The sequence below is a fragment of the Castanea sativa genome, chromosome 2 (assembly GCF_040712315.1).
Source record: "Castanea sativa cultivar Marrone di Chiusa Pesio chromosome 2, ASM4071231v1".
Classification (NCBI taxonomy): Eukaryota; Viridiplantae; Streptophyta; class Magnoliopsida; order Fagales; family Fagaceae; genus Castanea; species Castanea sativa.
Window position 1 is genome coordinate 1,485,301 of NC_134014.1, and position 14,661 is coordinate 1,499,961.

The 14,661-nt window shown below is 35.2% G+C and overlaps 2 protein-coding genes across 2 annotated transcripts; both read left to right on the top strand.

Annotated features, from left to right (window-relative positions):
• Nucleotides 1–407: 407 nt before the first annotated feature.
• Nucleotides 408–6,151, top strand: LOC142625403 (homocysteine S-methyltransferase 3). Its single transcript, XM_075799071.1, has 7 exons — nucleotides 408–775; nucleotides 2,664–2,720; nucleotides 2,815–3,041; nucleotides 3,581–3,710; nucleotides 4,503–4,706; nucleotides 5,324–5,395; nucleotides 5,928–6,151. Exons 1-7 carry the CDS (start codon nucleotides 557–559, stop codon nucleotides 6,069–6,071), a joined length of 1,053 nt encoding a protein of 350 aa, XP_075655186.1. The 5' UTR covers nucleotides 408–556; the 3' UTR covers nucleotides 6,072–6,151.
• Nucleotides 6,152–11,991: 5,840 nt separating this feature from the next.
• On the top strand, nucleotides 11,992–14,647 carry LOC142624127 (pentatricopeptide repeat-containing protein At3g22690). Its single transcript, XM_075797634.1, has one exon. The coding sequence runs from the start codon at nucleotides 11,992–11,994 to the stop codon at nucleotides 14,536–14,538; it is 2,547 nt and encodes an 848-aa protein (XP_075653749.1). The 3' UTR covers nucleotides 14,539–14,647.
• The last annotated feature ends 14 nt before the right edge of the window (nucleotides 14,648–14,661 follow it).

The window sequence follows — 14,661 nt, forward strand, 5'->3', positions numbered from 1 at the left end:
TCATGATGTTTATGCTTCTTTCTTTTTTTGCTTGCTTAAAAGAATGGTTAAAGACAATTATAATAGTGGGTTCTGCTACTTTTCTTTTGATGCTGATATACATAAATTACAACTTGCAAGACAATTCATGCGATGGAAAAAAAAGTTGTGTGTTTTATTGGAAAAAACTCCTAATGATATTCTTAATCATATCACACTCAATGTAAATAAATCATATAAAATAAAATTTAGACTTAATTGCTACGATGATTGGGGATAAGGACAAGACTCACTAACTATTGGGAAAGATTAGTCCGAATCTTGTTATTATTATTGGACGAACAAAAAACATAATGGGTATGGGGGCATATTCGTAACTTGATATGTTGTATTCCCTCTATAAATTGTTGTTTTCAATGTAAGAAGATTGGACAGTAAGGCACGCCTGTTTAACTTAGTTTCTAGTACTCTATAAAAGTGTGGTTCGGTTTCAATTTTACGCACACACTTCCAAGTTTTGCATTTGAAGTTACATAAACCGCCACGAGAAAAACAAACACCACCGAGTGATCACAACATGGGTTCAAGAAACGTGGTGGAGACGACAACGACGACGACAACAACAGCAACAACGACAACGTCGTCGACTTTTATGTGGGATTTCATCGGAAAGTGCGGTGGCAACGTTGTCATTGACGGTGGCTTTGCGACAGAGCTGGAAAGACATGGGGCTGATCTCAATGACCCTCTTTGGAGCGCCAAGTGCCTTGTCGATTCCCCTCATCTTGTCCGAAGGGTACTCTCTCTCTCTCTCTCTCATGATGTGGTTCTTCTTAACTTCTTAGAAAAATACGTACCTAAATTTTATTTTTTTAGATACTATAAATTACACTTTTAACCTTCAAGTTTAGTTCATTTTTATGACTAATATTTTTTAATGAACTAATATTTTTATAACTAATATGACGGTTAAGTGTCAACAAAATGATAGAGTGAGTATTACATGTTTCGGAAATATGCATCTTTTTGCTTATGTCAGAGTGGGCCTTACATGATAGATTTTGGAGGTCATAATTTGATTTTTAGATATTAAATTACTTTTTTAGCCTTCAAGTTTAGGATTGTTTTCATTTAAATGGTTATTTAGTTCATTTTAATGAGTAATTTGACTGTTAAATGTCAATAAAATGATGTTGTCAGTTGAGATTAGTTATAGTTACAGAGCTAACTAGAAGTTTTATTTTGAAAACAAAATCAAAATTGATGGACCAAAAATTTAAAAAAAAATCTTAAATTTAGAAGATGATGATTCCAAAATTTTATTTAATTATAAAATTTTGTATTCTATTATGCAAGGTAAATCCCTTTAAATCTGCTAGAATTTTCGTCCAAGTTTTTTTTTATAGAACGTTAAGGGAGTATATTTCTGTCACATATATGCAAAATTTTAATTTCTAAGACCATAATATAATTATATTTTTAGAAAAAAAAATATCATAATATAATTCCGTGAACATCGATAGAAAGTTTGATTTGATTACATTTCTTATATTTCCTTGTCTTTTCCATCCACGTTATTAATTGTACATATATATAAATTGTCATCTAATTGCTAATTAACTTTTTGAATAGAATAAAGTTACAATGATATTTTTTTTTTACTATTTCTATTTTTTGCCCCGAACATTTTGTGGAATTTCACGGATTAGTCACAAGTATCATGATAAGTGATAAGCACACACGTTTGGAGGACTTTGATACACGTGTTCTGAGAATACAATTCCTATGCTATATGCAAATTGCACCTTGCAAGAAGTTGATTTTGTTGTTTTTATATAATATTATATTATATATAAAAGATAAGCACAGTTGGATAGTCATGATTTATAGAAAGAAGAAAACAAAAGGAAAGGAATACAATAATTTTTTTTCTGACACTGAGGTGTCGAAAGCTATCCTGTCTGCTCCTGAGTATTTGTACTAAAGTGAACTGGTCTTGAATTTTCGTGACATCTGTCTCTTTCATGCAATTGAGGTTACAACTACAATTTGTTCTTTAAAACACTGTTAACACAATAATATTATAGATAGTAACTGGTAAGTAGGATGAGGTTGTCTAAGTCTAACTTGTAATTAATGAGTGAAAAAGAAAATGGGATCTTATGCTTATTATACAAAAATCAAACAACCATTTATTCCACAATAGGTCCCATTACTCGGCAAGTGTCACACGTCCTTATCTTAGGTTAGGAGTGTTATCTTTATCGTCGGCAAAAATTACATTGTAACATAAGTGTAGCAAAATTATAAGGTTGAATTTTCCTTCAAACCAGTTTGAATGAATCCCTTTAACCCATTATGAAACAATTCATAAAACTATCATCGGTTTGTTTTAAATAGGTAAGATGATTCATTAAATAAGTCATGTGATTTTACATTAAAAAAAAAATAAGAGTTAAGTGACTAAAAGTTTGAGTAGTCATTTGAAATGCCATGTAATGGATTAGAGGAATTTTTCAAGATTATATTATATTTAGTGCTCTTCCCACCAAAATTATCATCCCCCTCAAATCTTTCAAGATTTTTTGACAAAGTGATCCCCTTTCATTTGTAAAAAAAAAAGGCTAAGATTGATTTAACAGTTGATATGCCATTTTTGTTAATGGACTTGATTGATTTAACAGGTTCATCTAGATTATCTTGATGCTGGAGCTAATATCATACTTACAGCATCTTATCAGGTAATTTTTCAGACCCCCTTTCCATGTTACTTTATGTTCACCTATAGCATTTTTTCTTATTAATCAAAGTTACCATGTTTCATGTTTGGCATAGGCCACGATTCAGGGATTTGAGGCTAAAGGCTTCTCTAAGGAAGAAGCTGAAGCTTTGCTTAGGAAAAGTGTAGAAATTGCGTGTGAGGCAAGGGAAATTTACTATGACCGATGCACAAAAGACTCCTGGGATTTCATGGAAAATGGAAGGACTTCGAGACGACCAATTTTGGTTGCAGCTTCTGTTGGAAGCTATGGAGCTTATCTAGCTGATGGTTCTGAGTATAGGTGTGTGGACTTGATCTTCAGGGAGTAATTAATTTCTAAAGTTGGTCTTCATTGATTTGACATTTGCTTTATATCTAAGTACAAGCAATAGCTCTAGTGACATAAAGATTTTCACAACTCTATGTTGTGATTGGCGCATAATAGAAGTAACGTTAACAGTGACAGTAAGTTGTGAAAAAGGATAAGTTTATAGCATCGGTCACAAAGCTCATCGCTATGTACGTGAATGTGACTGATGTATGTGAGTCACTTGTTATTTAATTGCATGGCTCGAATGATAATGGTAGAGATGCTTGCACATTTGATGTGTACAACATGAATGATTGGCCATTTCTTTTAGTAGTGGACAGTTGGACATGATTATATATGCCTGTCTTAATTTTGGGCAAGAATTTTTTTCTTAAAGCAAGTATAGTGTCCAACATGGCTTGGCTTGTTGGCCAGGGTTGTGGTGCATTTTCTTTTACTTTTTGGTATTATATTATCTTATTGTGATACATCAACATGCCACTATAACTTTTCTTATTCTCTGTTCACAGTGGTAACTATGGCGATGCAATTACTTTGGAAAAATTGAAGGATTTTAATAGGAGAAGGGTACAGATTCTAGCCAACTCAGGTGCTGACCTGATTGCTTTTGAAACAATTCCAAATAAGCTAGAGGCAAAGGTACCATGCTATTTTTTTTTTTTTTACATGTGCTAGCCATCGAACCTTTTAATCTACTTACAGTATATGTCTGTCTATACTTCCAGCGGATAATTCTTGCCAAAATGCCTCAATTTTGCTTTCTGACATGTGCTAGCCATCGTTCTTTTTTATCTGTAGTTTCACTGGAGGTTCTCTCATGAAAGAGCACATTCATTAATATGTTAGCTAGTTCCTTATAAAATCATATATTGAATACTATGTGAACCTCATATATACTTTGCTTACATTTGTTCTTTTTTAATTCCAAAATCAACTTGATAGCTTTAATTCGTATCTTAATTATGCCTTTCTGATTTAACAAATTTCGTCCTTACTCAAGTGAAAATAACAAGCCATTTGTCCTTTTTTCACTTTCTTTTTCGGTCTGTGAAGAAAACAAGTCAAATGTGAATTTCATCATTTTAATTGAAAACTTAAGTGGTGGGACAAAGTCCACAGGGTCTTGAATTGTTCCAAAGTCCACATGATGCCAATGCATTGAAAGGAATTAGTTGGTATCACACATTAATAAGGTTATAAGTCTTTCAATCATCTCATTTGTTGTCAAAATTTGTAATCCAGAAATGAGATTGTCACTCTAGTCAGAAGTCAGAATACCTATCTACATTTTTGCTATTAAAATTTGGAAAAATCTATCTTGATATTTTGGTATTTTTCCTTTTTCTTTTTAATTATGTGCATATGCACTAGTTCCAATATGACCTTTACCTCTGGCTGTAACACATTCATTGATTTTTCTTTATAATGCAGGCATATGCTGAGCTTCTGGAAGAAGAAGGCATAGAAATTCCAGCCTGGTTTTCGTTCAATTCTAAGGATGGAGTTAATGTGGTTAGCGGTGATCCTATTTCGGAGTGTGTCTCCATTGCAGATTCATGCAAGCAGGTTGTTGCTGTTGGGATCAACTGTACCCCTCCTAGATTTATCCATGGACTGATTACATCTATTCGAAAGGTACAATTTTCGGGGTTGATGCTTATTTATGAGATTACATTCTGATAGAGATTCTGTATCTACTTATTTTATCCAGAACTTTTGAAGGAATTGGGTTAGGTGCCCTTATAATTCATTACAAAGCATATATTCTTTGTGACAAGATCTTCATGTGATCTCAGATTTTAATAATTCAAACTGCAGCACACCTCTTACAAAAAGATTCTTTAGTTTTATGGCTTATAAAATTAACAATACTCCTGCTGTTTGCCTTTGATTGTTTGTTTATTTCTTGGTTAACTTCCAAACACTTGCAAACATTAGTTCTTCCTCCTGTTCCTCTAGGTACAGGATTTTATGCCAGTCATGCCTGCATTCTATTATTCGTTTTGCAACAATTTACTCTTATGGTCACTTCAAATTAAAAGACAAATGAAGCATTAGGGTTATAATGCTGCCGATAAATTTGACACTTATTCTGCTTAACATTTGTGATGATATATCTCTAGCTTGTCTCTTCTAATGATCTCTCAAGTGAAGCATTATGATTATAATTTACTGCTACTGATGAATTTCAAAATTACCTTCTTAACATTTTGAAAATTTTGAAATGATGTCTCTGGCCAACTCTTTGGCAGGTAACGAGTAAACCGGTTCTGATATATCCCAACAGCGGTGAGACTTATGACGGTCAGACCAAGCAATGGGTGGTGAGTTGCTTGCCTTACTCTATTGCTTATTGCTTTTAGGACAATTGTTTATTAATACACCATTTAGGATCACTAAGAATAATTGCATATTCACGATGTAAGGCATAGTTTAACAGAATTAGCTTATATCAATCCTTCATTGACACTAATCTCCAGTCTTCTGAAAACACGCTTGTCAATAATTTACCATTAGAGTGATGCGAGAGAGTAATTTTTATTACATAAACCTTACAAAATGATATGCCATTGTAACAGTGTAGCCTATCACAAAAAAAATACTTCAGACATAATTATTATGTAGTTGAAGTGACACCAATCGCATTTATTGCATGTTACTTTGTAAGCCTTTTCTTTTACAAGTATGTAATTCTTAATCTTCCAAGTTGAAAATGGGGGCATTTCTCGAAATATATACTCAATCCACCTGCTGCATGGTTTACTCTTTGATGGATGTATGAGCTCCTAGATAGTAGGTTCTGATAATGCTTAGTATTTCCTCAAAGCACTAAAGTTAAATGATTTTCTATTGCAGAAATCAAGTGGGAATGTAGATGAAGATTTTGTATCATACATAGTCAAGTGGAGGGAGGCTGGGGCTTCTCTTTTTGGTGGGTGCTGCAGGACAACTCCCAAGACTATTAGAGGCATAGCCACGGCTCTCTCTGATAAAAACTAGTTCTGTTACCACCCCAAATTTTCAAGAATGTTGAGATGTAATTTAATAATAGTAAGATGGAATGGTTCTTTTGACTTGCTTCCTAGTCTCATACAATCAAAGAAATAAACAACAAAATGTGGAGAATGGTTATCTGAGATTCTCACTCTCAATCCTTCATAAAAAAAGCATGACTGGCATAAAAGAGAAGAAAGAAAAAAGACAGGCTCATTGTAGCATGATTGTTCCATTTTACGCTGCATTAATTGCCAAATGTCGCACATTCTTTTTTTTTCTTTTCCCTCTTTAAGTAACCAAAGTTTAAATTAGCAGAGAAATTAGACACGTAACATACTGCACTTGATAGAGCATAAAATGAAATAGTAAGAGTGGGACAACAATAATTTAATTTGTGCAGATAAGCTTTCATAGAAGTTCTATTAATAGATAATGAAAAGCACCTTTTCTTTGAGTGTCCTTTCCCAAGAACATGACCTCTATTTAGTATTATTGGTTTTTTAAAAGGCTGAGATAGAGGTGGGTTATGGTTGCATAACGAATTTAATCTCAATTAGGTAAAGTGATTCTTTTTAAACCATAGGTAGGCAATGTGTAATTGTCACAAATCACAAGTGAATTAAGTGAAATTACCCCTTTTTTATAAGTAAAATTCCATAAAAAATGCAAAAGGATGCTATCCAAGTATATGGTATACAAGAAAAAAGACAAGGCAATAAACAAAAAGTAAAAAAGAAAAAGAAAAATTCAATAAAGGATCAACTCCAGCTCAAGCTATCTAGGAACTTTAGAAAGTCTGCGGTGGTTTTAAATTGGAGACATTGGAGCTAACTGCATAATCAAGTGATTACACTTGCAGCTTGAAGACTACTTTTTAAATTAGTTGATTATCCCCACTTGTCCATGAGAACCTAATTATAAAATAAAATTTTAATAGTAAGTCTAGCATGATATGAGACGTGCTTAATATAAACTTATTGTGCACACCATAGACTTCACGAAGCTATATATTGGGGCAGGGAATAATAGTGCTCCCCCCTCTCAAAAAGAACTTTAATCTTTTAAATTCTAATATTCAAGAGATTTGAACTCTTAATTAAGCAACAATCGTATGATAAATGAGAATAAAGCAATATGTGCCCTTGGGCATGAGCATAAATTGCTTAGCTTATCAGGGTTAAATGCTCCTAGATTACTTGGCCATTGATTTTGGACATGGGGTTAGTTGCTCATAGGTTTTACTGGATTGAGACTAGTCCAAATTGCTCTCTCTTTAGAAAGTTCCCTATGTTATATATGTGTGTATATATATATAAACAATGAAGCAATATGTATATTATAAATTCAATGCAAATTTGTAATTTATATTCATTTTTTAGGTATAGAAAAAGTTCTCAATATTTTATGATGATTTCTTACTGATCTTCATACGATCTTATATGAAAGAATGATATCTAAATAAAGCTTATAATGTTCCAAAGTCCAAAAGATAAATTGATTTAAGAACCTTTCATTTCGTGTTAGTTTACTCCTTTCTCGTAAAGCATGAAATTGTTCGCTACCAATTATTTCAAGCAAACACATATACATGCATGCATATATGCACATGTACATATGAGTGTGTGAGTATGCCTACATGAATGTTTTTTTAATTATATTTTGATATTACAGTCTGATTCCTGAAGCAAATATCCCTGGCTTCTTCTATATATTAACACAGCCAATTTGTCCAAAATGGGAAAAGCACAGAACTCTCTAACATTAGAATATTAGAATCGAACTTGTGGAGGAAATGGTGAATCAAAAGCATTTGGATCATGTGATTGTTGTTTTATAATATCTATAGTAATCACCTTAGTACGACCATTGCATCAATTGTAATTCCTTAACTTCTCTATGTAAAAAAGGTCAAATTTTCTTTCTTCTTTGAGTTCCTGTTTGTGGTTTATATATATTTTACATATACAAATGCATTACCAAGATCCTAGATTTGGTTAGTTCCAACCAAACCGCAGTCACAAGAGACAGGTAAAACACTACAATAGAAGTAAAGGTGTGGCCAGATGTGCAATCAAGGAAGATTTGAAGAAGGCTTATGATTCCTTAGTTTGGAACTTCATCCTTATGTGCCTCATATCAGCTGGAGTTCCCCCAAGGTTTGTCAATTGGGTAAAAGAATGTATAACTACTACTCAATACTATCACTATCAATGGCTCTTTAGTGGGGTATTTTCATGGAGGCAAAGGTCTTAGACAAGGAGATCCACTATCCTCCTATCTATTTTTGATTCTATGGAGGCCTTTACAAGACTTATGCATTCTAAAGTTAAAAAATTTAGCCAATTTACATTTCATCCTCAGTGTTAAGAGTTGCAAATCACTCATCTCAGCTTTGCAGATGATCTTTTAAACTTTACAGCAGCCAATCTAGTAATTTACCCTCAATGCAGTTGATTAAAGACACTATTGGAGTTTGAGGAGATATCTGGGCTGGCTGTCAATCCATGTAAAAGTGAGGTTTTTTTTGTGCGGTTACCCCAGATGTTTTAAAGCAGCAGAATTTGAGTATTCTTCAGTTCAAAGAAGGGGTTTTACCTGTCAGATATCTTGGCATTCCCCTTATTGAAGGGAGGCTCAGTATGAAAGATTGTCAATCTTTTATAGACAAGATTCTAACCAGGATCAATGCTTGGTCAGTTAGTAACTTATCATTTGCTGGCAGGTTACAGTTGCTGCAATCTGTTCTTTATAGTATTCAAAGATTCTGGTGAAGTATGTTCATTCTTCCTAAGAAGGTAATTGCTTCTATTGAACAATGCTTTAACCGGTTTATTTGGAAAGGAAGAGGGGCAGGTATAGGTGGCATCAGAATGGCTTGGGATAAGGTGTGCTTACCAAAGCAAGAGGGAGGGCTTGGCTTGAAGAGAGTTGGGTCTTGGAATAAAGCTGCAGTGTTGAAGCTCATTGGGAAACTATTTACTCAAATGCTGGTTCCTTATCTTTGCTAGGGTGCATAACTATTCCCAAATAGCATCTAGGGGTGGATATCTTTACTTAAGCTGAGGCAAGAAGCTAGGAATTCTTGAACTTTGATATAGAGTCAATTATGATGAAGCTAGGCACTCTGACGCTAAAGTTGATTCTGTCCTTAAGAACAAACAGTGGCTTTGGAGGGCAGCTAGATCTGAGCAACTTGTTAGCATTCAGAGCAAGCTCAGCTTGAACAAATTTAGTTGTGCTAATACTTAGAAAAAAAAAATTAAAGAAAAGGGGCAAATAATATATTGGTGGAAACTGCTGTGATTTGATCTCACTATCCCTAGAAATATTTCATTGGTTAATTAGCATTGAGGAATAAGCCACCAACTAAAGAAAGAGTGATTAAATGGGTTATAATGGGGAAAGCAAGTGTGTGCTATGTAATGCCTTCACAGAAAACAGAGAGCACTTATTTTTCCAATGCTCCTTCACTAAAAGAATTTGAGGAAGTATTATGAATCTATGGTTGGTATCAGATGTTGAGTGTACATGGCAGATTTTGATTGATTGGTCTGTAAACCAACTCAAAGGGCGCAGTCTCAAAGTTACCATTTGCAAGTTGGCTTGGTGGGCAACTGTTTATCATCTGTGGCAGCAAAGAAATGCAATTATCCATTCAAAGAATGTAAGGAATGAGTAGAGTAGCAAATTATCAAAGACATCAAGAAGGATGTTAAAGGTAGAATTGAGAGCAAAAGAGGTCTTGGTGACTCAGTACTTAAAAAGGAGTCTATGCTGCAAATGGGGCATGAACCTGTTTGTACTATGAACATTGCTCAATTTTTCTGTCACTGCTCTCAGGGGTTAATGTTGTTTTTCTCAATTTGTTTTGAATAGAATTCTTTAAGGGTACAACATGTGCAGGTGGCTCTCGCTTCCTCAATCTATCATGTGGGGTTGTATGATGGTGGAATATGAAAACTCACATAGTGTATAAAACACTTGTAAATGTTTAGACCAAAACAAATTTTCCAATACAAACTTATATTCAAACAATATATGTGCAGAATATGAAATATAAGCAATACCTAAATTAGCAAACTACTCTAAGCCATTAATTAATTACAACCAGTAGAAATTAAAAGTTAAGAGTAAGGGAAAGAGAGATGCAAACACAAGATAACACCGACATGTATTATCAAAGAGGAAACCGAAGAACTTGGCGAAAAACCTCTCTGCCACCCTCCAAGTGGTAAATGATCCACTAGAAAATCAGTTGGAACACATGAATAGCAATAGGCCCTCCAACCTAATCTCCCCAATGCACCTAAGTCCTCCAAGCTTGTTGCTCCAACAAGGTTACGCCGAACCGTGTCTTCTCTAGCTTTCTGGATCCCGCAATTAGCCTATTGTATCAACCAATATGAATTGGTTCCCTCTTGAACTGCTTCCCAAACACCAAGAACCTTCTCACTACTCTGAATTTGGTGAGGTAAGGATTTGGTTTATGATCCTCTCACAATGAAGAGGATGAAAGTAGAGGAATTTAGAGAATCAAGTGTATAAGATTGTGGATGAATCAATCTTGTTTTTCTCTAGGGTTCCTCTCTCAAAATTCTCTCTTGAAACTCTCTACATTTCATGAGTATAATGGTATTTATAGTAGGGTATGAGATGGAATGTGAAAAGTCACTTTTTAGCAAAATAGGGTGCACTAGCAAGTTACTCGAGACTGGGATGAGTCACGAGTTCCAATCGCCAGTTACTAGACTAGGCCAGACTCTACTTTTTGTCATGTAGTGATCCAGCTAGCCTGACTCTTTATCTTCCTGCATGCTTTACACGTGTGCTTCATTTTGGCGAGTTACCACTCGCGAGTTAGTCACGAGTCACCTTCTTGTTGCACACTCTTGATCAAATCTTCATACTCTTTCACATACAATCCTTACATTATTCCCACCTAAATACAGGGTTTTTAAATTTTGAATTACAAGCAAATTTGGTACAGAATAAAGTTGATACATAATTGAATAAATTCAACTTTACACAATAAATAGAGGAGGCCTTTTTTGAGCTATAAAAAGAGCTCAGATAGAGAGTTACAAGAAAATTAAAAATTCTATGCAGCTCGTGCTTCTTCTGGTTTTGAGTTATACATATTACTGTATGATTGCTTTTTTTTTGTCAATGATTCTACCTATTCATTAAGATAAATATATAAGTAAATAAATATATTCTCAGCTGGCTTTATTCTAGAAATTAAATTGTTCACAAATATGTGTACAGATTCTTTTGTATTCATCATTTATCATCAAATTTTTTTCATGTTAAATTCTTGCTATTTCAAAAAAAATCCATGAGCAAGCAATGAAAACTTTTAACCTCATGTAACATGTATGATATCTCCAATTTCAGTATTGAAAACTCCTAGGTCGGTATCATATCCGTACCACCCCAACGTTTTTCTTTAGGTCAATTGTACTCAACAAATTGATCCACTGTATAACCAACTGCATGACATTGCAAGATATGTTCCATTGAAAATTGGGTGTTGGTTTTTGTCAGTTCAATGGTTTGTTTGTTTTAGTTCAAAATCTCATCTTATTTTCATTGCCGACTTAGTTAAAACCTCTAAAAGTTTTCTACGTACAATTCTACTTGTATTTATTTTTTAGGAAGAAAAAAAAATCAAGATTTAAAATTAAAAAAAAAAAAAAAAAAAACTGATTCAAACATACAAGGCCGTTTGGTAACGTTGTTTTAATAATGCTGTTTGTATTATTTGAAAATACATATGGATAAAAAAAAGTGTAAAAATACGTATATTGTAATATTATTTAAACAAATATTCCAAAAAGGGCCCACAATTTCAGTCAACCAATATATAAATAGAGGGAGCCCATTCAAGAACTTTCAGTTTAGTTAGTTAGCACCCAACACCATAATGAACACTATGGCTGTAACCCTTCTTCCACTGCCTCCTCTGGTCTCAGCCACTCCAACCTTCATAACTCCCACCAACCAAAATGACCCCAAGACCACACCCAAAGACCCCTCTCCAACTGGGTCTTTCCAGAATTGCAAATCCATCAAAGAACTCAAGCAAGTACACTCACACTTCACAAAGAAAGGCCTCACTCATAGTCCCTCTACTGTGTCCAAGCTAATTGCTGCGTGTGCCCAAATGGGCACTCTTGAAAGCTTAGATTATGCTCAAAAGGCATTCAAACTTTATAGAGAAGATGAGGGGAGTATTGGGTCTTTGTTCATGTACAATTCTTTGATTAGAGGTCACTCTTCAGCTGGGTTTGGTGATGCAGCTATCTTGCTATATATTGAAATGGTGATTGCGGGTATTGTGCCTGATAAGTTCACATTTCCTTTTGTACTAAGCGGGTGTGCGAAGATTGTTGGGTTTTGTGAGGGAATTCAAGTTCATGGGGTAGTTGTTAAGATGGGTTTGGAGGAAGATGTGTTTATTGGTAATTCTTTGATTCATTTGTATGCAGAGTGTGGGAAGATGGAGTATGCACGGAAGGTGTTTGATGGGATGCTTGAGAGAAACGTTGTGTCGTGGACTAGTTTGATTTGTGGTTATGCTAGGAGGAATTGTCCCGAGGAGGCAGTTTCTTTGTTTTTTGAAATGGTGGAGACGGGTATTACACCCAATTCGGTTACGATGGTGTGTGTGATTTCGGCTTGTGCAAAGTTGAAGGATCTTGAATTGGGTGAGAAGGTAAGTGCTTATGTGGGTGAGGAAGGAGTAAAGTGTAACACGCTTATGGTGAATGCGCTTGTTGATATGCACATGAAATGTGGAGCTATTGGTAGTGCAAAGAGGCTTTTCGATGAATGTGTTGATAGGAATTTGGTTCTATGCAATACTATCATGTCAAATTATGTGCGGCAAGGACTTGTGAGAGATGCTCTTGCTGTTTTTGGTGAGATGCTGCAACAGGGACCACGACCAGACAGAGTTACAATGTTATCAGCAATCTCAGCATGTGCACAATTAGGCGATCTTTTATTTGGAAAGCAGTGCCATGGTTATGTTTTAAGAAATGGACTAGAAAGTTGGGATAACATTTCTAATGCCATGATAGACATGTACATGAAGTGTGCTAAACAAGAAATGGCTCACAGAGTTTTTAACTGTATGTCAAAGAAGACTTTGGTGTCATGGAACTCATTGATTGCAGGTTTAATTGGAAATGATAATGTAGAGTCAGCTTGGGAGATTTTCAATGAAATTCCAGAGAATGATCTTGTGTCCTGGAACACAATGGTAAATGCTTTGGTCCAAGAGAGCATGTTTGAGGAGGCAATTGATCTTTTCCGAGAGATGCAGAATGAAGGGATTAAAGCAGATAGGGTGACAATGGTGGGCGTTGCATCTGCTTGTGGGTATTTAGGAGCTCTTGAGCTGGCAAAGTGGATCCTTACCTACATAGATAAGAATAATATTCACTGTGACATGCGGCTTGGCACAGCCTTGGTTGACATGTTTGCCAGGTGTGGTGACACTCAAAGTGCAATACAAATTTTCAATGAGATGGCAAAAAGAGATGTTTCTGCTTGGACTGCAGCCATTGGAGCAATGGCAATGGAGGGAAATGGGGAACGAGCTGTGGAGCTTTTCAATGAGATGCTTAGGCAAGGGGTGAAACCCGATGAGGTAGTCTTTGTGGCGCTACTGACGGCATGCAGCCGTTGCGGGTTTGTGGATCAAGGGTGGCATCTTTTCAGGTCAATGGAGGAAATCCATGGAATCTATCCTCAAATTGTCCATTATGGGTGTATGGTTGATTTACTTGGCAGAGCTGGGTTGTTGGAAGAAGCGATTGATCTCATAAAGAGCATGCCCATGGAACCTAATGATGTGATTTGGGGGTCTCTTTTAGCTGCTTGCCGGACACATAAGAACGTCAAGTTGGCAGCACATGCAGCTGAAAGGATAACTGAATTGGCCCCTGATAGGACAGGGATTCATGTGCTTCTCTCAAACATATATGCATCTGCTGGGAAATGGAATGAAGTTGCAAAAGTGAGGTTACAATTGAAAGAAAAAGGCATCCATAAAGTGCCTGGATCAAGTTCAATGCAGGTTAATGGCATAATCCATGAGTTCACCTCTGGTGATGAATCACACCCAGAAAAGGCCCACATTGCAATGATGCTACAAGAAATAAACTGCAGACTCAAAGATGCAGGCCATGTTCCTGATTTAACCAATGTTATGCTTGATGTTGATGAGCATGAGAAAGAGTACTTGCTCAGCCAACATAGTGAGAAATTAGCCATAGCTTTTGGTCTTATCAGTACAGGACAAGGAATGCCAATTCGTGTTGTCAAGAATCTCCGTATATGTGCTGATTGCCACTCGTTTTCCAAATTAGTATCAAGAATATATGAAAGGGAAATTATTGTCCGAGACAATAGCAGGTTCCACTTTTTTCGGCAAGGTAATTGTTCTTGTTGTGATTATTGGTAGTGAAACTTTACAAAAAGAAAAAAAGAAAGAAAATGATTCATTTGTAATTAAACACTTCTAGATTATCTTTAGCTAATTGTAAGCTTCAGTATAATACATATATTTGTTAATAATGTCAATTAA